The sequence below is a fragment of the Lepisma saccharinum genome, chromosome 3 (assembly GCF_977018435.1).
Source record: "Lepisma saccharinum chromosome 3, izLepSacc3.1, whole genome shotgun sequence".
NCBI lineage: Eukaryota > Metazoa > Arthropoda > Insecta > Zygentoma > Lepismatidae > Lepisma > Lepisma saccharinum.
The window spans coordinates 35,047,386-35,071,729 of NC_139231.1; the positions used below are offsets into that span (position 1 = coordinate 35,047,386).

The window sequence follows — 24,344 nt, forward strand, 5'->3', positions numbered from 1 at the left end:
ATTTTGTAGAAAACAATATGTACCCTCGCATTTATCGTTAAGAATCTGTTTCGAGTTAATGGAACTATTTAAAAGTGTGAGGAATGAAAGAGCAGAAAATAAGAAAACAGGGGGAGCGGGGAAAGAGCTAGAGGAACGGATGGTGGAGATGTTAAAAAAGAGAAAACTGAACGAATAAACATTACTAATATTACTAATAAACTAACACGTTTCGTTCAGTTGTGGGATAATTAAACAATCTAGCTGATTTTAAATTTACTTTATGCACAGAACCATAGGTTTCCATCGGGAATCGAACCCGAGATTGTACATATAACGTCTACATTGAGAGGTATTGCATTTAAAGGGTATAATAAAATATATATAATAGTTTCTTGTAATAAAAATATATGGTGTATACAGAAAATATGTTATGTTTAATATGAATATGAAATAGGTACTTACCAAATTTCCATCAGCCATCGCACGTTCTGCTTGACTCAACACGAAGTAACAGAATGAGTGGAGGAAAATCTGTTTCAGAAGTTCTGCAGACTTCCTTACACGCTTAAGTCATTAGTAAGCGTGTTACGCGGAAATCTGTAGAAGAGATTAAATTGCGGTGACAGGAGTTCTTTATTACATCATGACAGATTTACAAGGAGGAAATTGCGGCACTGAGGCCTGCAGTTCTGAGAGGAGTTTCACAGTAGTTCCTTGTTGTATCCGGTCGACTCTGATAACGTTATGTACATAGTACTTCCTTGTTTCATCCAGACAGATAAAAGTATGGAGATATAATTGCAAAACCAACTTCCTTGTTAGGTCCTCACAGAACGTCTGAGGAAGAACATCGTGAAATAGATGATGTTGAAAATGTAGCGTTATTGTAATTGCGTTTGTTTCTTAAATAAACAGAATCAGAGTCGACCTACACATATGGAAAATTCGTCTTTACAGGGTTTGAGTGGACTCGTAGCAAAATACAAAATTAAAGCAATCAGTTTGTTTTTTGTTTTTAGAACACACAGGGGGAGTCGAACCCCTTTGAAAATGCAAAGTTATTTCTATTATTTCTTCCCGGGGCCAAACCGAGTCGGAGTCACCCTTTGAAAATGCACAGATATGGCAAATCAATTTTATGTTAAATCACACAGGGCCGGACAATAGGGCAGCCATGTTGACGGCAATGTAAGGTTTCTGTATTTCAGATCGTAGACCCTTCCATATACTTTTGACATACAGATTCCGAATCTACAATTGCCTTCACTCTAGTCCAGTTAGGGGCCGGTTGAACGGCCCTTCGAAATTTTCCGGACATGTTTTTCGAGTTTTTCAATTTACCTACAACAGATAGGTGCCAGTAAACATCGCCGACGGTTACTACGTAATATTATACAATTAATTGTCATCTCAGCTCGTCATGACAATGGGGGCCGCCATCTTGGTTTTTGTTTTTTTGACCGTAGACCTCCGTCCATATACTCTATTTAAAGGTGTTGACGTACAGATTCCGAATCTACAATAGCTATCACTCTAGTCCAATTAGGGACGGCTGGACGGCCCTTCGAAACTTTCCGGACATGTTTTTCGAGTTTTTCAATTTACCCACAACAGATAGGTGCCAGTAAACATCGCCGACGGTTACTACGTAATATTATACAATTAATTGTCATCTCAGCTCGTCATGACAATGGGGGCCGCCATCTTGGTTTTTGTTATTTTGACCGTAGACCTCCGTCCATATACTCTATTTAAAGGTGTTGACGTACAGATTCCGAATCTACAATTGCTTTTACTCTAGTCCAATTAGGGACGTCTGGACGGCCCTTCGAAACTTTCCGGACATGTTTTTCGAGTTTTTCAATTTACCTACAACAGATAGGTGCCAGTAAACATCACCGACGGTTGCTACGTAATATTATACAATTAATTGTCATCTCAGCTCGTCATGACAATGGGGGCCGCCATCTTGGTTTTTGTTATTTTGACCGTAGACCTCCGTCCATATACTCTATTTAAAGGTGTTGACGTACATATTCCGAATCTACAATTGCCTTCACTCTAGTCCAATTAGGCTCGGTTGGAAAAGAGTGTTAAGTAGTTCCGAGAATTTTAGATGGTTTCATAGCAGTCAGGAAAACATCTGGTGAGGATAGTTAGCTATTTCCGAGAATTTTACATGGGTTTGATATCAGCCAGGAAAACATCTGGTGAAGACAGTTAGCTTTTTCCGAGAATTTAACATGAGCATTCATATCAGCCAGAAAAGGCGAAGACGGTTACCAGAGAACTGTTACAGATTTCCGGTGAGTTTACAGATCAGCCAGCAGAACCGTTAGGAACGGAAATAACTGCTTTGTCATGCTTGCGTATATAAAGAAAAGCGTTCTCTCCACAACACAGTGTTCGTGAAACAGTCATTGTACGATCATGGATGTACAGTTATCCGCTGACGATCTGTTAGTACGTTATCGTGATGGATATTACACAACACATGGACAGTTGCGGGAAGTGTTGATTATCATCGCGCAAAAAATCATCGCGGGAGAAAGTATCTCCCTAGTAGAGGAGTATGACCGTCTACTACAGACCGTGACATCATTCGTACCCAATCTTACCGGAGAAGGATGGAGAGATACTTCCGAAGAGTCACCAGGCCCGTCATCGACACCCGATCCTGTATCCAGAGTTGCCGAGGAGAAGCAGATAGCCGTCACATCACCAGGAACTTCCAGAAACACCGCATCCGGATCAAACCCGGAACCTTTACCAGGACCGTCATGGAGACCGGATCCCTTACCCTCAGCAGAACCGTCATCCCAAAGTGCTTCTGTATCAGATAGAAGAGGTAAGAAAAGAAAACGTGATACAGTGCCTCGTGAACAAATAGGGAACATAATATTACATAACATTCAAGAACGTGAATATCCCAAATTCCGTTCCAAAGGACGTCGTGTGGAATTCAGTTTCTCGCTCCCTCCAGAAAATGTCGATCCTCACACATGGATCCGTGAAGGTGTTGAAAATCTTCTCACCTATGTTAAGAAAGACACTAAGGATGAAGACAAGATAGGTTTAACTCTCTCTAACATATCTGACCCAACCGTGAAAGATATTTATGTCGGGTGGCACAGAAGCGACCAGTTACACAGTGATATGGTGTGGAACATTATGTATAAAATATTGCAGAGTGCGAAAACATTCACGGCTACAGATCGGTTAATTTTGCGAGCCGACCATGTCAATATACCTGTCGGAGGTGGTGGAGGTAAACGAACATATTGTTTACCTAATTACATGTTAAGCACGCAAAAAAGGAGTATCGTCGGTGTGCCGAATAGGAAAAAACCACTCTGTTTAGCTGAAGCTTTGGTAATAGGAAAAGCCTATGCTGATAATGATCCGTCCTATTCACAGTATCGAAAAAATAGAAATCTTCTTAAACCTGTTTTCGAACTTATGCGGAAAGCAGATGTAGATCTGACAGACAATGCGTGTGCCGGAAGCGGAATTCCTGAACTGAGAAAATTTCAGCAAGTTCTCACAGATCATAAAATTATTGTATACAACAATCTTCGTGATGCTAAAGATGTTCTGTTTGAAGGACAGGTTGAACATGTTTCAAAATTTATATACCTTCTGTATGATAATGCCAGACAACATTATGATGTGATAGTGAACCGTGTTGGAGCATTTGCAGCAAGCCAAGAATGTCATGGGTGTAACCAGCTCATATTCGGTAAACCTCATAGTCACATGTGTAAGCAATTATGTTGTATGTGCCGTGCAACTCCACCGTGTGTACCTGAACCGGGTGTCCGTAGAACATGTCAGACATGTCACCGAAATTTCAGAAATGAACAGTGTTTCACAAATCATGTTTCTACACCATTCCGAAACGGTACTGTCTGTAGCGAAATCCAACAGTGTCCCCGATGTTTCAGAATTATTCTCACAAACAATAGATATGAAAAAGTACATAGATGCAACATGAAATATTGTACTGTGTGTAATTGTGTGAAACCTGTAAATCATTTCTGCTACATGCCTATACCGAAACCTAAACAGTACTCAAAATTTCTATTTGTGTTTTACGATTTCGAATGCTACACTGATATTCCTTTTTCTAACAAAGAAAAAACTTTTCTTCATGTTCCGAATCTTATCGTGGTGCAGACAGCCTGTCACGCATGTCACAAAGGAGAGGATTTAACAGCTTCGTGTTCTGTTTGTGGAACAAGGCAGTTTATATTCTGGGATGACCCTGTAGATACATTTCTGTCGTATCTCGAATTGCAACATAAGTTTACCAATATAACCATCTGTGCACACAATGCACGAGGTTACGATTGTACATTTCTATTACGGAGAATGCTTGAAAGAGAAATGAAACCTCGTGTTATCTTAGATGGAACCAAAATTGTCTGCATGACATACCAAAATCTCCATTTTGTGGACAGTCTCAACTATGTTCAGTCAAATCTTGCAGAATTTTCAAAACTGTTTGGTTTACCTGTGCAGAAAGGATATTATCCGCATTTGTGGAACACTTACAAGAATAGAAATTACATAGGACCGCCACCTCCTCCTTCTGCATACGGATATGAATATATGAAAACGGTTGAAGATCAACACCGTTTCATGTTCTGGTACAACAATGAATGTGAAAGAAATATACCTTTTAACAACAAAAACGAACTTCTCCAATATTGCATCAAGGATGTGACCCTGTTGAGACAAGGATGTCTAAAGTTGAGACAGAATTTTCTAGACATATGCAAAATAGACATTTTCAGGGACTGCATCACAATAGCATCTGCCTGTTCATTAATTTACAGACATAAATTTATGCCGTCTAACACTATTGGAATAATCCCTAAAGGAGGTTACCATCATGCAGATCAGATGTCCAAGTTCGCATTGAAATGGTTAACCTATGTTGAAGAACAGAATCATGTAATACTTCTTCACGGTGGACGTACTCGTGAAAAATATGTCATAGGAGGACGTTACAAAGTGGACGGCTATCACGAGGAGACGCAGACAGTGTACGAGGCGCTTGGATGCTACTGGCATGGTTGTCAACGCTGCATATCAATTAACAGAGATATGTATCCGAAAGACGACGAAGAAGAAGAAACAGATCAGGATAGTAACAGTCAGAGATATAACGACATGTTGAACACAGCAGCCTTTAGATACGAGACAACATGCCGTAAACTTGAGGCATTGCGTTCTGAAGGATACCGTGTCGTCACAATGTGGGAATGCGATTTCAAAAAAAATATTGCAAGCAGATCCTGAACTCGATAGACATCTATCGACACATCCTATCGTTTGCTGCATTCCTTTAAATCCACGAGACGCCTTATATGGAGGAAGAGTTGAACAGTCAGGACGTATTACAAAATCAAGGAAAATGAAAAATTACAGTACTATGATTTTACAAGTTTGTACCGTTATGTGAACAAATACTGTGCCTATCCTGTCGGACATCCTACCATATTTCTAGGAACTTCTATTCCTTCGGTAAATGAGGTTTTGAACATGGAGGGGCTCATAAAATGTACTGTTCTGCCACCAAAAGCCCTTTTACATCCTGTTTTACCTACAAAAATGCATGGAAAACTGATGTTTGTCTTGTGTAACGAATGTGCTATCAGATTAAAATGTGAAGGTACATGCAGCCATTCCGATGAACAACGCGCACTTTCGGGGACTTGGGTCATCGCCGAGGTGCGTAAGGCTTGTAGTTTAGGCTACAAAGTGTTGTCGGTTACGGAAGTGTGGAAGTATGAAACATCGATGTACAACCCTGTCACAAAAACTGGAGGACTTTTTGCTGGTTATGTCAACACCTTCTTGAAAATAAAACAGGAAGCGAGCGGTTGGCCTTCATGGTGTCAGAACGACGAGGATAAGAAGAAGTACATACAGAAATATTTCGATAAGGAGGGTATTCTATTGGAAGAAAACAGTATCGAAGTCAATCCTGGTAAACGTACTCTGGCTAAACTTTGCCTTAATTCTTTATGGGGCAAGTTCTGTCAACGGGACAACCTTTCCCAGACGACCATCATCAAGGAATCGAAAGATTTTCTCGATAAAATGACTGATCCAAATATAATGATTGGAGGAGTCGTATTCATCAATCAGGACACCGTTTTAGTGAACTGGAAATATGTTGAAGAGGCTGTCAGTCTGAACAGGAAAGTAAATGTTCCTATCGGAGCCTTCACAACATGCCATGCTCGTCTGAAACTGTATGAACTTCTCGAAAAATTGAATGACAGGATATGTTATTGTGATACAGATTCTGTAATTTACGTAGATAGTCCTGAAATGGAATATCATCCCCAGACAGGTGACGCACTAGGAGAACTCACCGATGAATTGGCAGATTTCGGACCCGATGCAGTTTGTGAACAGTTTGTTTCAACGGGACCGAAAAGTTACAGCATGAAAATAACAAAACCGTTCTCCGAACCGCAATATATCTGTAAAGTGAAAGGAATCACATTGAATACCTCCACATCGGAATTGGTCAATTTTGATACCATGTGCGACATGATAAACAATGAGCAACCTGAAGTTATGGTCGAAAATATTTTCAGGATCAGAAGAACAAAACAGTTCCAAGTAATCAGTACATATGAAAAAAGCTGTTTCAGCCGGTACTGTTGAAACGACGTTTCGACGATGAACATTTATCGTATCCCTTCGGATACTGTGCTGACTAAAATATGTCTGTAGCGGTCCAGATTTTGAACCCTTCCTCGGACAGTCAGTGTATAAAATGTGTTTACAATGTGCCAGATCTTCATTTTTCTACAAATCTCCAGTATAAAACATGTTTCCTAAACTTTCCCATCCTTTCACCATGATGGTCTGCGGAGCATCAGGAAGTGGAAAAACTACTTTTGTGACAAATATGGTCGACTCGATCGTTCATCTTGTCGAAGGACCCGTCAAGAAAATCGTATGGTGTTACGATCAGGAAAACAGTATTCCGCAAAATCTTCGAGATGTACAATATCATAAAGGGATCGTCGATTGGCAGACGTGGAACGGAAAAAACCCTACTCTCATAATCCTGGATGATCTTATGATGGTTGCTCAAGGAGAAAAAGTCGCCGACCTTTTCACAAAATTCAGTCATCACAAAAACATTTCGGTGGTGTTCATAACACAGAATCTTTTTCATCAAGGGAAAAATTGCAGAGACATTTCGCTGAACGTGAAGCATTTTGTTATTTTTAAAAATCCGCGAGATATGAACCAATTCACTGTGTTTGCACGACAACTTCATCCTCACCGCATGAAGAAACTCGAAAAAGTATATATAGATGCTACCACTCAACCTTTCAGTTATTTGCATATTGATCTTTCACAGTCAACACCGGATCCTTTACGTTATCAGACAGACATTTTTAACCAGAATTACTCAACTGCATATCTTCCTCAGGAATGTTTAAAACATCGAGATGAGGAGAACGAGGAAGACACGTACCAAATCACGTTCTAACAGGAATAGACGTTCGTCTTCTTTCAAGAAACATTCACCTTTCTTGCACGTGTTGAAAAATTCACCGACCAAAATCCGTAAAACATTATTGAAAAGTGCTCCGAAAAAGACAATTCGTTTCATCAGCGAATGCTGCCTGAACGTTTTAAAAGGAAACGTGAAAATTAAACCGTCCACAAAACGTCGTCTGACACTTTACAAGTCGGTCTTACGCAATCTCGTGAAACCGAAAGTGAACATCGAAAAACGAAGAAAACTTCTTGTGCAAAAAGGTGGATTTCTACCCTTACTTCTAGGTTCTTTGTTATCGGGTCTTCTCGGTACTCTCATTCCTCATTGAGAAATGACATCTTCCTAGAAAAAGATGATCGTTCTTTCACCGGAACAGCTAGCACGTATTCGTGGTTCCTACTCGTCTGTAACTCAGAAATTATCCGTTCTGGATAAAAAAATGAATGATATTCTGAAAATGAAAAATATATCAGACGATCAGAAATGGCGTCTTTACAGAAAGGAACTGGACGAGTATTTATGGCTGAGTCGAAAATCCAAAGAACCATTACAAATTCCTATTGTTCAAGATAACGACGGTTCTTCTACTATTTCGCCAGGATCGACGTATTTTCCTCCGAACCTAGCAGAGACGTTACCTCGTAATACACGCCATCAGTTACAAAATATCATCGATGAGTACCAATCTACGGCTCAACATTTGATAGACGAACGTCAGGAAAAAAACACTTCCTGATCCGAAGACGTTGAACTTCTCAGCGTCGTCAACGGAAAGCCCTGGACCGTCTCATCGACAGAAACAGAAAAAGAAGAAGAAAGCGGCTGTCCGTGTTTCCAGAAAAACTACACCGTTTCTGAGAACACCTGACGCATACAAGCTGGTTCCTCTGAGAAAAAGCCGTAGACAGAGAGATCAGTCATGGGAGTCCCTAAGTTAAAACACGATAAAATCCTCACCAAAATATATTACGATCCCCGACACCGTGCTTCATTCTCATCTGTAGATCGTTTATGGAACGCGGTACGGGATAAAAATATATCCCGCAATACGGTGAAAAAATGGTTGATGCACCAGGAAACGTACACTCTCCACAAACCTGCAAGGAAAAGGTTTCCCCGAAATCATTACAATGTGTGGAACATAGACATGCTTTGGGAAGCTGATCTCAACGACATGACATCGATACAAAAACATAACGATGGATACAGATATCTTCTGACAGTGATCGATGTATTCTCAAAATATGCCTTTGCATTACCACTAAGAAATAAAACAAGCAATTCGGTAACCGAAGCTTTCAAAAATATTTTCGGACAAAGCAGACGAAAACCTGTCACACTACAGACCGACCAAGGAACGGAGTTCACAAATTCTACATTCCAGAAGTTTTTAAAAAATGAAAATGTAAATTTTTCGATCGCTTCAAATTATCCTGTGAAAGCAAGTGTAGTGGAACGTTTCAACAGAACATTGAAAGAACGAATGTGGAAATATTTCACATCGAAACAAACAAGACGTTACGTAGACATTTTACCGCAACTTCTCGAAGGTTACAATACAACTATCCACAGTTCCATAGGAATGGCGCCTCGAGATGTGAACGAGTCTAACGTTTACATCGTGTGGAAACGTCTCAACAAACCTGACAAACATATTTCACAACCGTCTTCAGATCTGAATGTTGGTGATTTCGTACGAATCTCTGTCGTCAAAGGACATTTTGAGAAGGGATACGAACAATCGTGGTCACGAGAACTTTTCAAAATCCACTCCCTTGTTCAGCGATCACCTGTACCTGTATACATATTAGACGATTTAAATGAAGAACCTGTAAAAGGCACATTTTACAAACATGAACTGCAAAAAGTTTATTCGGATCCTGACGAAGAGTATAAAATTGATAAGATTTTGAACAGCCGGCGAAAAGGTAAAAATTTGGAATACCTGGTTCGCTGGCTCGGATATCCACCTAGTTTCGATTCGTGGATCAAGGCATCTTCCGTAAAACAGTTATCAGAAAAATAATTTTCAAAACATATTTATATCAAAATATATCGTCACCACGATCCAGTGAATTCTTTGTGTTCGGCGAGAATGGACAATAATTTCTATGTTTACCTTCCGTCATCTGCATCGGAGAATTATTTTCCGAACAACACGCTGACCCATTTCAACGTAAAACTTGCAAAACGGATCGATCTGTCTCCAGAATTGTGGGAAGTCGGATTAGCAGAACTGCATTATTCAACTCTATACGACAATGTTTTGGAAAGAGATTACGGAACGGTAACCTTTCCTGTTCGGACGTATGCAAATGCTGAGGACCTGATCTCTACCATCGAAGAATCCCTCCCCAACGACCTGGAAATACGGAGAAACGTTCTTAAGCAATTCTGGCATTTTCTGTTGGAAGCGCAATGGGACGCGTCGGGATCTTCTGTTTCTACGGATAATACACTTTATATTAACGAGCAGCCATTTTATTTTCCTGCAGCAACATATACAGTAGAGGAGTTCATTCAGTTCCTGAAAACAAACCCTGCTAATGCCGTTGTTCCTACTCATCTCAGATTTTTCTTTAAAGAGGCTGTGAACAAACATCTGTCCGTGATAGGGGTTCCCGATCCTGAATCGGAAGGTGTTCCAACAAATACTGTTACACCCATAGACGAAACTGATGACTACGCTAAATTTCGATATGACGTATTGAAATCTATTTATTCTACGCACGCAGTGTCCAATAACGTCGTGGATAAAAACCCCTACATATTCATTTATTCCGATCTCGTGAAACAGCAATTGGTCGGAGGAGAAATGCTACGTCTTTTACGTCTTGCCCGAAAACAGTATTCGGAAACAGAATCATCTTGCACAGTACCCGTAGCCCATCATACATTTAATCCGATTCATTACGTTTCTCTGGATAAAGGTTCTTTCGAAACAATAGAAATTGCGATGTACGATAGAAAAGGAGATCTCCTGCCTTTGAGAAACGGCTCCGTACCTACAATAGCTGTTTTACATTTTCGTAGGAAAGCAAAGTCCTTTTAAAAAACAGTAAGGAATCATTTTGCTCAGTCTATGTCGAAAAGCTGATGAATCACCATGAATTCGCAGACCGAATATTACAGTAATCAGATCCGTGGGGGAATTGGACCCATATATCGTTCAACTAGAATTCAAAAAGGGAGAGGATTGGGGTCTCTCTTTGCAGGACTCTTTAGAATGGTGAAACCTCTACTCTGGAGTGGTGCAAAAGCAATCGGAAAAGAAGCTTTGAAAACAGGCGCTAACATTATCACCGACACTGCAACAAGCCAGCAAACTCCGAGAACTATTGTTCGTCAACGTGTACGTGAAGCGGGTCAAAATCTTCAAAGTAAAGCACAACGGAAAATCGACTCTCTGGTAGGTTCCGGTATAAGAACAAAACCTGCAACAAAAATTGCTCAGTCGATGTTAAAACGTTCAGCCACCCGTATTAGAACATCTACGATCCGTAAAAAAAGCGCATCCAAAAAGCGGAGAAAAACATCCACAAAATCTAGGACAACACGCAAAAGGAAAATTAAACAGAAGGCGGCAGGAAAAGATATTTTTGGATAATGATGGAGAATAACACTTGCATGATCTCGCAGTTCGATCTTTTCAGTAAAAAACCTATTCAGCAAAATGTCGAAAAAACTTACACGGTCGCGTACAAGCCTATCGCTTCCATCGATAATCAGAACATACTTCAGTTTGCCATTCCGCCGGCAGGAACAGATTTTCTAGATCTTTCATCTGCCTATCTTCGTCTGTTAACGCAGATGGTCAATCAAGATGGGTCTCCCATGAGCGCTTCCGAACCTTCCAACGCCCTCACAAAAAACTGCGGGGTCGTAAATTATCCTCTCCATTCACTTTTTTCACAAGTTACAGTGGCTCTCAACGGTATCGCTGTAACAGTTGCCGATAACAATTACGCATATAAATCAATCTTCGAAGCAGAAATCAATTACGGCAGCGATGCTGCGAACACGCATCTCACAAATGCCTTGTGGTACTTGGACACACCTGGACATCAACATGAAATCACCGCCGACAACAAAGGTTTTACCGCCAGAAAAGACTTTTTCCAGCACGTTCCGACAACCGGAAATCCTACGGAAGTGTCTGCCGTAGTCGAACTTATGGGAAAACTGCACATTGATTTTTTCCACCAGCCTAAATACCTGATCAACGGCGTTGAAGTACGTATCGATCTAGCCAGGTCACGTGATGCTTTTTACATCTGGGGAGATCAGACTTCACCAACCACCAGAATAAAAATTTTAAAGGCTGTTCTCGAAATAAATCACGCCATTCCTACTCCTACCACCAGTTTGGTCATAGACAGAGCACTCTCTTACGCTCCTGCCCATTATCCGTTCACCAGAAGCGTCATCAAAGCTTATTCTTACGTTGCCGGAACGCAGCAGATTTCGATCGATAATGCTTTTCAAGGTCCTTTTCCGAATGTTGTTCTTTTTGCTATGGTATCCACCGCCAGCTTTCTCGGAGACAGTAAGAAAAATCCGTTCGACTTTAGAAGTTTCAATCTATCTTCTTTCCATCTTGTGAAAAATGGAGAACTCGTACCTTACGAACCCTTGCGGGTCACCACAGGAGGGAACGGCGGATTGATAACACGTGCCTATCAAACTCTATGTTCCGGTACAGGCATTCACCACGCCAATTACGGACACCAGATCACAAGGAAAATGTTCGAGAACGGATCCTTTTTCCTGATTTTCGACATAACGCCTGACTCTTCAGGAAACGACACGCACACCAGTCTCCAGGAACAAGGTATCATCGGAGCCGAGATGCAATTTTCTCCCCAGCTGTCGGAAAATATAACATGCCTTCTGTATGCTGAATTCGAATGTGCAGTAGATATAACAAAAGACAGAAGTGTTATCCTCCATCAGTGAGACCGACTTGTCTATAAATATGTGTGCTCGTGTTTCTGGCTCGCAGTGTTATCGAGACAGTTCTGATGTAGACATTATACTACCTGTGATGGAAAAACCTACCAAAGTGATAACCCGTACTATTAAGCATAGTAGTGTTTCTTCGAAAGTGACAACTTCAAAACCTGTGAACATACAATCGTTTCCCGAACTACTTGACAGCAGCCCTGGGAGCATAGAAATGACCAAAGACAGAAATATTATTATAAACATATGAAAACATATGTAACGTGAGATGGGAAAACTCATCGAACTGATAACCTGTGATGATATTTATAATAGTGATTCTTTGGAAGTACTGTCTGCCAAACCTGTTGACACGCAACCGTCCCCCCAAATATTAGAAGAATATCATCTTGAGAGTATAGAAATAACAGAACGCTGTACTCTCATTTTACGTTTTCGAAAACATAGGCAGCATGAACACGTCGCAGATCAAGGAGATTCTATCTCGAAACTGTTCCACCAAGAACATTTTCTACGGTGTTTACTCGAGAGATCTTTTACCTCGGACGTTTCCTACCCCTGCCTTGATAATCGCAAACACTGACACTTCCAACTTCCAGGGTACACACTGGGTGGCCTTCTATTTTGGCAAAAACAATATGGCTGAATATTTCGATTCATACGGATTTCATCCTTTCTATCCAGAATTCGCAACTTTGCTGAACCGTCATTCCTCGGTCTGGACTTACAACAACATTCCCTTACAGGGGGTGTTGGCCACGACGTGCGGACATTACTGTTGCGTGTATGCTTATTACAAAGCACGCCATGTTACGACCAAGGACTTCATTCAAGCATTTCCGCCCGGTGTCAGTAAAGATGGATATATCCTACACCGTTTTCGTCAGATCTTCAAATGTTTACCCCATTGCAAGTGCCCGAGAGGGGATCAATCGTGTTGCTCTATCCACGCGATCCGGTGTCGTGTTACGAAAAAAGCTATATAAATGTGTGCTGCTGTATCTTTCTCTCAGTGCCGTCGAGACAGCTCCAGTGAAAACATCATGGAGCCTGCTAGGGATTCGACAATGGAAAAACACGACAAACTAGTGAAACGCATGACCCATCAGGATGGTGCTTCCAAACGTAAAACTCGCAAACGTGTGCAACCCCTCAAAATCGAAACTGTCCCTATCAAGAACGAACCGATGGACGTGGGAATAGATGTGACTACAGACTGTGATTTCATGAAACGGCGTAGGGAGATCGGCTTTTCCCCAGATACAATCGAATGTCCTGTACTACACAACGTAGAGGCATGTTTAGATCTCTATCTTGCTAACACATATTTTCTGAACAAGGAAAAAACAAGTTCGTAGCAATAGAATTCGAAAAGCAATCCCCTTTCAATTTGGTGTGGGAGTTTTCGCAACAGGGGAGATCACCCGTACGCATCGATTCTAAGCAGATTAGAGAACTGTGGGCTTTGAAATCTGACTTACTGAATTACGTCGAAACAGGTCGTCGATTCAATTACTTGGTTACGGGAAATATCACCGTCAGTGGTGTAAATTTTTTCGGGAAACGTTGTATCTCGATGTATCAGCATCATTCATCCGATGCTTTTATTTTCACAGCCTCTGAACTACACTTATTTTTGTGTAACCTTTTTTGGCCTCTGCAGAAATTAAAGAACGAACGTTATCATAAATTGCAACCCGAAATGGAGGCTTTTGTATATTGTATCAAGAACAATATGGTTTCAGAAAAAAAGAAGTGCCCAATTTAGTGAACTATTTTTATATTCTTTGGTACAACGAACTGATGATTGAAATATATCTTGAGAACAAACTTGGACAGACCTTGACATTGTAAATAAGTTCTGTTATTTTCATGAATCTGATGTTGTAAACGAACCATTGTTCTTTCTGTGTATTGTTATTTTATGTATTGTAATATAACCCTTCAGGTATTGTAAACCTTTCATATTCAATTGTAAATACAACATTTGTGTTATTCTATGTATTGTAAACCTATATCCATATTATCGATTGTAAATAAAACATTTGTATATTTTAAAAAACTCTTTTATTTCTTGTACTTATTACAATAGAAACTGTACATCTTCCAGACATTTTCAACTGCACAGATTTTTTTTACATTTTTACATTTGCTATGTTCTTTGCATCTTCCTGAAGTGTTTTTCACACTATTCAATTTTGGACATTCAAGTTCTTCGATGTTACGTACGGATATTTTACCCATACCTTTTTCTCCAAGTAATTTTTCAAACCATTTCACTTTCTCCGTAACTTTGACGTACACTGTTTGATTCACAAGCACAACATATAACAAATCTCCTAATTTCTCATACGGTAGCCATCCATCTCCCCAGTTCAGACCGTGTTTGTTGGTACGGAGCCAGTAATTCACTCGGCGATACTTTTCACTCAAGAAGCGTAAACCATATGGAGATTTCACTAAACAGTCAAATGCATTGTCAAAAGGAAATTTTAAAATTCCGACTTCTTTCCACACAAATTCTCCTCCTGCTCCTCGAAGACCTTGAACGTCCAAAAAACAGACATCCATTTTGGGCATCAGGTGAAAACTGTCAACGTATCTTCAATGCTACCCCGGCATACGGCGCACTTGTCCAATTGGGAAGCACAGGATCCGCAGGAAACAAAATGTCGACACGGGAGAATTACAACACTGCTAGGATTCTGAAAACATATTTTGCACACAGAATCCACACTAGGTTTATCGCACGTTTTCTCAGGAGTCTCTATACTGTCGCAATACTTCCAGCTCTTGGAGTTACGATGTAACGCCGCAACACTCTGTATAAAAGGACACTGGGGTACCAACATGTAATGTCCTAGAATCGGGCAATCTTTGGATGTCCAATCGCAAAGTCCGTACGAACAATGAAAACATAATACTCTGTCGCTAAAGCCTGAATAGTAAAATCCTGCAGTCACTAATTCTTCCGGAGTCTGACGTAATCCTATAGGCCACTTTCTGTATGTTCTGTATCTCGAATTCACTGATACGTAATTGATAACATACGGCTCGGCGTGAGTCCAGCAGACGTGGTGAGTAAACACTCTCATACGTCATAAAAGGTAAAGTAATCGGATACTGTAGGAGACGGCGTCCCAGGTATCGGCGATAAAGGAACAACCTGAAGATCGTCGGGGAACAGACGTCTGCGGACGCCGAAACCTTCTGCAGGAACCACAGGGAAACAGGGATGTCCTTCTAATTTACGTAACAAAGGACGATCACAGCCAGAACACCACAAGGAATTTCTGTCTGCCAGCAATGAAAGCCACTCTTTCACTCTTTGCTTTAAAGCTTCACCGATCTTGTCCTCTTCCTTCCTGCGACGTAGTTCGCACATACACCCGTGACCTGGAAATCCTGTTCTCTCGTCCGCTCTTCTTTTCCTCTCTTCTATCTCCTTCAACGTCTCGCAGTGATGATGGACTCCTTTTCCTAATCCGTTGAACAGGTAACATCCACACCAGGGAGATTCAGGTATCGCTACATACATAAACGGGAAATAACTCAGCACCTGAAGCAGGGCTGTTGGATCGTTGTCCAGGTCGCCGCAAGATCGAACAAGTTCCCAGAACTCCTCGTAGCTAACCTCGTAGAAATTCACACCATTATCAGACAGTCTTGTACCGCACACATCCATCCTCACATGATACTATTATCCTGTATCCCTTCTATTTATGCCTTCTTTTTTCTACGTCACGCTTTCCGTTAAACATACTTCAAACAGTCGCCCTGGAAGGTTAAACCTAAAACATGCTAGGACATGTTTTTCAGACCACACCCAATTCCAGGAATTTCAAACTCTTCAACGGCCGCCCGAGAAAAACACCACCTTCCGCGGAATGACTCATCAACGCCATCTCTCTTCAAACAACAGAAACACGTACCCAATTTCCCAGAATTTCAGAATCATCAACGCCATCTGTCTTCAGACAACAAAAACACGTACCCAAATTCTCAGAATTTCAGGAATGCAAAAGCAATTACCATTCCAAACCCATTACCCAAACCACATCCATTAATTCTCACAACATTTCCTCGAAACAACACTCGACAAACCCCATTTTCCAAGAAAAGGCACTTAACATTCACCGCACCACTTAAAAGCCTCATCAACGCCATCTGTTTTCAGACGCCGGCGGGAAAAACCCGAATACTTCTCCTTCTCCCCAACAACCAATCAGAATCCTCCGTACTAAATTAAGCCCCGCCCATTTTATGACGCCATCGCTCACAACAATACCCCTTGCTTGCCCACACAACTACATCATCAATTGATCTTTGATCGATCTTTTCCAATTAATTGATTTATCGGACTCAACGCCGGTGCATTACTACTACAAAGCACCTGGCATTGATTTAATACCAGCTGAGTTAATTAAATATGGTGGAAATTCATTAATATGTCAAATTCATAAATTAATTTGTTTAATATGGAATAAAGAAGAAATCCCTCAACAGTGGAAAGAATCCATGATTGTCCCTGTGTTTAAAAAAGGTGATAAAATGAACTGCAATAATTACCGTGGAATTTCTCTACTCTCAACAACATATAAAATATTATCTAACATTCTTTTAACAAGACTAACCCCATATGCTAATGAAATTATAGGTGATTATCAATGTGGATTTAAACGCAACAGATCAACTACAGATCAAATTTTTCACATCAGACAGACACTTGAAAAAAAGTGGGAATATAATCAAAATGTCCATCAGCTATTCATTGATTTCAAAAAAGCATATGATTCGGTCAAAAGAGATAAATTATATAATATATTAGTAGAGTTTGGAATACCTAAGAAGCTTGTTAGTATGATAAAAATATGCACCAGTGAAACAGAAAGTAAAATCCGTGTGGGTATTAATATGTCTGACAAATTTACAATTCATGATGGGTTAAAACAAGGAGATGCATTATCTCCATTGCTCTTTAATTTTGCCTTAGAATATGCTGTTAGGAAGGTAAACGAAACTAAAGAAGGACTAAAATTAAATGGTGTGACTCAGTTGTTAACATATGCAGATGATGTAGACTTACTGGGGGATGATGTGAATACAATTAAGAATAATGCTAAAATATTTTTCAAAACTGCTAAAGAGATAGGTTTGGAAGTTAACAAAGAGAAAACTAAATATATGCTTACAGGCCGAAACCAAGTGTTAGGTAATAATCAAAATCTAATTATTGATAACAACTCGTTTGAACCAGTTTCCAAATTCAAATACTTACGAGTAATATTAACAAATGAAAATTATATTAAAGAGGAAATAAAAAGTAGGCTTAATTCAGGAAATGCATGTTACTTCTCTCTTCATAAACTTTTGTCTTCTCGTTTAATATCTAAGAAACTAAAAGTTAAAATATACAAAACCGTAATTTTGCCTGTAGTATTATATGGGTGTGAAACTTGGTCCCTTACATTGAAAGAGGAACATAAATTGAGAGTATTTGAAAATAGGATCCTTAGGAAAATATTTGGACCTAAAAGGGATGAGGAGACAGGTGAGTGGAGAAGGTTACATAATTTAGAACTACATAATTTGTATTCATGTCCAGATATTATTAGAATAATTAAATCAAGAAGACTTAGGTGGGCAGGCCATGTGGCACGAATGGGAGAGGAAAGAGGAGTTTACAGGATTCTTGTTGGGAAACCTGATGGTAAGAGACCAGTAGGAAGGCCAAGACGAAGATGGAGGGACAACGTTGAGATGGACCTAAGGGAAATCGGTAGGGATCGAAAAGAGTATATAGATCTTGCTCAAGATAGGGACAGATGGAAGGCCTGTGTTGCTGCAGCCATGAACCTTCGAGTTTAAGAAGACTAGAGAGTTAGTTTTAGTTTTATTTTCTACAGTGAATTAAAGTTAATAAAGTTTTAATAAATGCATAAGTCTATTCATGTTTCATAATAATAATAACAACAACAACAATGATGATAATAATAATAATAATTGATTACATAACGGCGTAATATTTCGTAATTATATTAAGATTCATATGATTTTGAGGGGACAGACATTTTGGTGTGCCGTGTTGAGTCTAAGCCCGTCTGGGGTGTGCCGTGAGTAAAAAAAGGTTGCGGAACACTGCTCTAGGGGATACCTGCCGATTAGGACATGGCCTAGCTCGTGCTTGATCGAGCAAGCCAGTGACCACCATTCGCTGAACAGGTAAGAAGAAACTTCCCCGCTGTTATAAGCGGCCCGGCGGCATATTTTTACTGCTCTTGGGCCTTGGGGAAAACATATTTCTAATCGCGCAAAAGTTAACATTTTAAATGACTTACGGAAAAGGGGAATTAATTTAATTGCTGTTTTAATGTTAATTACCATTCGGTACACTTTATTTACTGTATTTATATGTATAAAACTATATTTACATGACCATATATACAGTGCTTTTTCTTTTAATTCCCCTTCAATTATGCTTTAGTCTTGTGGCGCGGAGGCTCAGTCGGTAACGCGTCTGACTACCATGCTAAAGGTCCCGGGTTCGATCCCCGGCCGGTTCAAATCCGGGAACTTTTCTAACGGTGGAAGCGGCCCCGGCGCCTACCCAGCGTCGAATAACATGGGTACCTGGGGGAAACCCTGGGGGGTAAAGGCTGTCAGGGGCGTGATGCTGATCACATCACCCCCACCCCACTCACGACCGGATCAAGAAAGTGTGGGGCGTTACCCCCACACCCCTTATACGCCTTCATGGCGTGGTGCTAAGCACAGGGGAACACTTTACTTTACTTTACTTTTATGCTTTAGTCTTGCATCCAAGGGTACCCGTTGGGGGGGGGGGGTGCAAAAGGCACTTGAACCTTGCCCCATGTTATATGGAAAGACTTCATATAATTGAAATTTTAGCATGAAAACATTATCGAGGGCTGCGTGAAATATAGCCGATGAAGTATGCCTAGGCAAATTATTCTCTTAACTGGGGGAAAGCATCACTTCACCTTTCCTTCACTTTTAGCACTGTTGACCCCTGAGAAGGAAAACCTGCTGGCGGCCTTGCTTGCATCTATGCATTAATAGAACAGAAAAAAGAGAATGAGATTGTGTCCCTCACACAAAGTGAATGAATACAGATTTATGATAAAACATATTCCAAATATCAAACGAAAACCATGCACGCACCGCACACACACACCCATATGAGGGTCACTATTTATATTTTGAGCCTTGGCAACACTGATTGAAGTTAGGCGCGATTTGACGTTTGCACGGAATCGTCTGGCATTATTGACCATAACGTACTTCAAATGTTTTGTCAATAGCTTCATTTGTGTTGTTTATGTTGCCTTGGAGATTGCGCGACAACAATAAAATGGAATTAACTCGTGAACATTTTCGTGCGATGATTTTTTACGATTTTCGAAGTGGATTATCAAGACAAGAGTGCATCGATCAACTTACTTCCACATTTGGCGATGAAGCCCCATCCTTTGCCACTGTGAAACGCTGGTATAACGAATTTAATCGTGGCCGCCATCCGCTCACCGACGAGATTCGCGAAGGTCGTCCAAAATCAGTTGTTCAAGAAAACATTGATGCTGTGCAAAACCTAATACTGCAAGATCGTCATGTGTCATACTGTGAGATTGAGGCAACCATAGGCATTAGTTCCACCAGCATATATAAAATATTACATGATCATTTAGCTGTGAGAAAGGTATGTTCTCGTTGGATCCCACACAATTTGACAAAAACTCAAAAAGACGCTCGCGTCAATTAGTGCAAACAAATGCTCAATAAATACAATCGTGGTGCTTCAAAAGACGTATATAAGATTGTAACAGGTGACGAATCATGGATATATGCATATGAGCCGGAACGTAAAGAGCAGTCGACTGTATGGGTGTTTCAAGATGAACCCAATCCAACAAAAGTTGTTCGCGCTCGAAGCACATCGAAACAAATGGTCGCCTGTTTTTTTCTGGAAAACTGGTCATGTGGCAACTGTGCCTTTTAAGGAACGTAGAACAGTCAACTCTGAATGGTACACAACAATTTGTTTGCCAGAGGTCTTCGGTCAAATACGGAAAACAAACAAACGCCGTCGGATCATTCTTCATCAAGACAATGCCAGCTGTCACACATCTCGTCTAACAACCGACTTTATGAACAGTCAAAAAATCGAATTGATGGATCATCCTCCGTACAGTCCTGATTTGGCACCCAATGACTTCTTCTTGTTCCCGAATGTCAAGAATAAATTGTGTGGACAACGATTTTCGTCGGCGGAAGACGCCGTTGATGCGTTCAAAAACCATATTATGGAGGTGTGTCAAGAAAATTGGAAAAACTGCTTTGACAAATGGTTCGAACGAATGCAAAAGTGTATTGACCATAAAGGAGAATACTTCGAAAAACAATAAAGCAGTTTTCAATGTCAAATTCCTGTTTTTTCATTGTTAGGCTCAAAATATAAATAGTGACCCTCGTATTAAACATATATTGAATTGCATCATGCATTCAGGAAGTAGTAACCCTATATTTTCATATAAAACTCCCTTCTGGATCTTCTGTTTCTATATACGTATACCAGGTACGTACTAAAAACTTTCAGGTACTTTCTAAATTTACGGTTTTCACTGGTGTACGGGATCCCAAAAAGTCGTGACCGGGATCGGGAAAAAAATCCCGATCCCAAGCAGTCGGGAAATACTGAATGGTCATTTTAAAAAGTTGTTAATTCTCGACGTTTTCTGAATTACAAGTGTCAGGAACTTATCGGAAATTGTTTGTTTTTATTCCAGAAGTGCAAAAACAATCACTTAAGTTGAAAATGACGTGTGGAATTCGAGATTTTCAGACCTCAATCGCCAACCGGTAAATCAGGGCAACCGCGAATATGAAACGGATTCCGATGGCGAAGACATGGCGCGTCAGGTATGTTCTATCCAACCGGAGTCTTTTGACATGTCTTCTGCACAAAAACACGAACAATATTTTGGACACAACATAACATTCAACGACGGTGCTCGCCAGATCGCATTCTTTTTGCTACACGGGTTCGAACCACGTCTGCTGGTCGACGCAGTCCCCCCCCCCCCCCCCAAGCAACGGCCCCTTCAAATGAAAAACGGGTGGAGCAGTTAAAAGAAATAAGCAAGTTAGCACACGATAAATTAAAGAAAAGATTTCAACAGAAGAAACGACCAGACAGACTCCCCTAATAGTACAGCAGATTAAAACATTACTTTGTACTCACCAGGCACATGCTTCAATATCATAACCCCTCTCTCTCTCCTGCAAATCCCACTAACCAGCCAATCACTGCATGAAATCACCTCTCGTCACTTATCCCTGGCTCTCCCATACGTTAGCCACAGCACTTGTTCCAATGTAAAAAAAAAAAATAAAAAAATAAAATAAAATAGAAACATCACAACATATCCAGTGTTGCTAGATTTTTCATTCTCACAAGCCAAAATCACGAAACGAAAAGAATAGTAAACATTCCCGAGCATAGCTTGGCTACAAGAAACAGTATTTTTTTTACACGCTCAAGGCATAAAGCAAGAAACACAGAAAGAACGACGAAGAGCGGCGGAAACTAGCCGTCGAAGGACCTTTGGTTCGCACAATTCCTGCGATGACCAGAACCGCCTGACACGATTGTACCCAACAGGAAACGTAGCGGGACGGTTGGGCACGGGGTAGAACTGATATCTCCTTTCGATGCGCTAAACTTAGCGCATCTCTTGCGTATTTCTATCTGTTTCATGGTGTCACTTGTTTAATTTCGCACAAATATGCGGATCTTCTGCAATAATTTTTATTATTTTTGCTTTATCATCGCCGCATCTGCCGATGACCGGACGCCTCGCCACTGGACTGCAACGCCAAATACAATCAGTATATAAAACTGACGACATGTTGTTTTCCCAGCGTTTTAAACACTTGTTTTTCACCATAGAAATCACATAGCATTTTCAAATGTTCTTATACATACATTTCCATTTCCACACATTAGAAGAGCTTCAGCCAACAACTTGCTGGCCTATAACGTATATTTAACCTGTGTTGCTGGCTTTCTACCTCCGTGACTTCAAACGAATGAACAACGAGTGCGGAAATCACGTGATCAAGTCTGCAACGACCCTCGATTGCTTGAGTACTTGGCGCTTTCGAGCTTAGGTGACGTCACTTCCGTCAAGACCATACTTCAAGTCTGTACTTTGTACCTTTTGGTACACAGCCTATGGCTAATGGGGACTGGGCCTACATTTTTAAGTGGGACCCAAACTACTATGTGCCTCCAGCGGCGGCGCCAGGATTAATCATCTAGTGGTGCTGAGGGGGTGCGGAATGAAATTTAAAGGGTGCGATGTTGAAAATAAGTAGAGCATGAAATACGTATTCAACCTTTAGCCACATCATCAAATACCAATCAACTTTAAGTAGACATCTATCAGGCACGTATCTAGAAATATGTTTTTGGGAGGGGTCCGAACCAAGTGTTTCAGGAATAATAATAATAATGTTTAAATGAAAATAATTGTATTAAATCAAATTAATACTAATTACAATACATAAATTAATATTATATTATTATTACACGATTAGGTAAAAATACTATAAGAATAGAGATATAACAGCGCATATACATTATGTAGCTTACCTGTAGTTAAGATCGGAATAATTTACATAAAGACAAATGTCCTGGCAATAAAATTAATGTCAAATAGATGGATAATTGAATACTTATTGAATAACAGAAATGATGTTAAATGTAGTTGGAGAAAAGTAAGTTTCTGATTAAAATTAATGAACATCATTTTGAGTAATAGTGTACATAAATCATCTTTGTAATGTTATTCAAAGCCATATGCTCCCAATATAATCCTTGCCTTCTAAAAAGTTCAGAGGAAATTATACAACAAATGCTAAACGAGTATATTTTCATTATTTAATTTTCGTACTTAATAAGTCTTTGGGGTGGGGGATCCAGACCCCCTAAATACGTCCTTCGTGTCCTTCAAAGCCCTATAATCCCAATATAATCCTTGACTTCCAATAAGTTCTGTGGAAATATACAACAAATGCTAAAGGAGTATATTTTCATTATTTAATTTTAGTACTTGATAAATCTTTCGTGGGGGGGGGGGGGTCCGGTCCAGGGGCGGCGCCAGAAATTTTCGACCGGGTGGGCAGAAGCTCCTTATTGATAGATTAGGGTGGGCAGTATAAATGTAAGACCATATATAGTTTATATGGTGTATGTAAGACGTATGTATCCCCCTCTCTCTTACACTCCCGATTTTCTTCTTACTTCTTTTCCCTTCCCTTTCCTTGGTTTCTTTTTATTCTTTTCTAATCTATTCTCGCATCTTGTTCCATTTCCTTTCGCTTTGTCTCTGATGGACACAATTATTTCAAGGAAGTGTTTACCCATGCGCAGCCATACATTCTAATCACATTCTTTCATGCATGTTAATACAGTGAAATAAATGTGAATTAGGTTTAAGCTTTTGTTGCAAATACAAGGCACATACTTGACAATGATAGAAAGTGCGACGGTAGATAATCGTGAAGTTTCTCGTAATTTAAATGCATGTTCCTGAGCATAGTATTTTCATGGTATGAGTTTTTGACTGAAAGACTTTTCTTACTCTTTGGGGGTCACATTTTTTAGCTTGCAAGGTTTGTACAACTGAGAAATCTATCTGAATGTTTGTAGTAGCGGCAACTGGGTGCCAACATTTGAGGGGCAAAGACAATATACTTTTTCTTGGTAGAAAAGGCTTAGCATAAAGAGGCCATAGTGCGGGGGCAAAAAGTGGCAAAATGTGGCTGGGGATCTGCATCACCC

The 24,344-nt window shown here is 40.2% G+C and overlaps 1 protein-coding gene across 1 annotated transcript in view; it reads left to right on the forward strand.

Moving 5' to 3' along the window:
• The first annotated feature begins 2,225 nt into the window (after positions 1 to 2,225).
• LOC145985512 (uncharacterized) overlaps positions 2,226 to 24,344 on the forward strand; it is a 37,275-nt gene continuing 15,156 nt past the window's right edge. The window contains exon 1 of the mRNA XM_083119585.1: positions 2,226 to 2,288. Coding sequence (XP_082975711.1) covers positions 2,226 to 2,288 — 63 coding nt within the window. The remainder of the gene's footprint in view (positions 2,289 to 24,344) is intronic.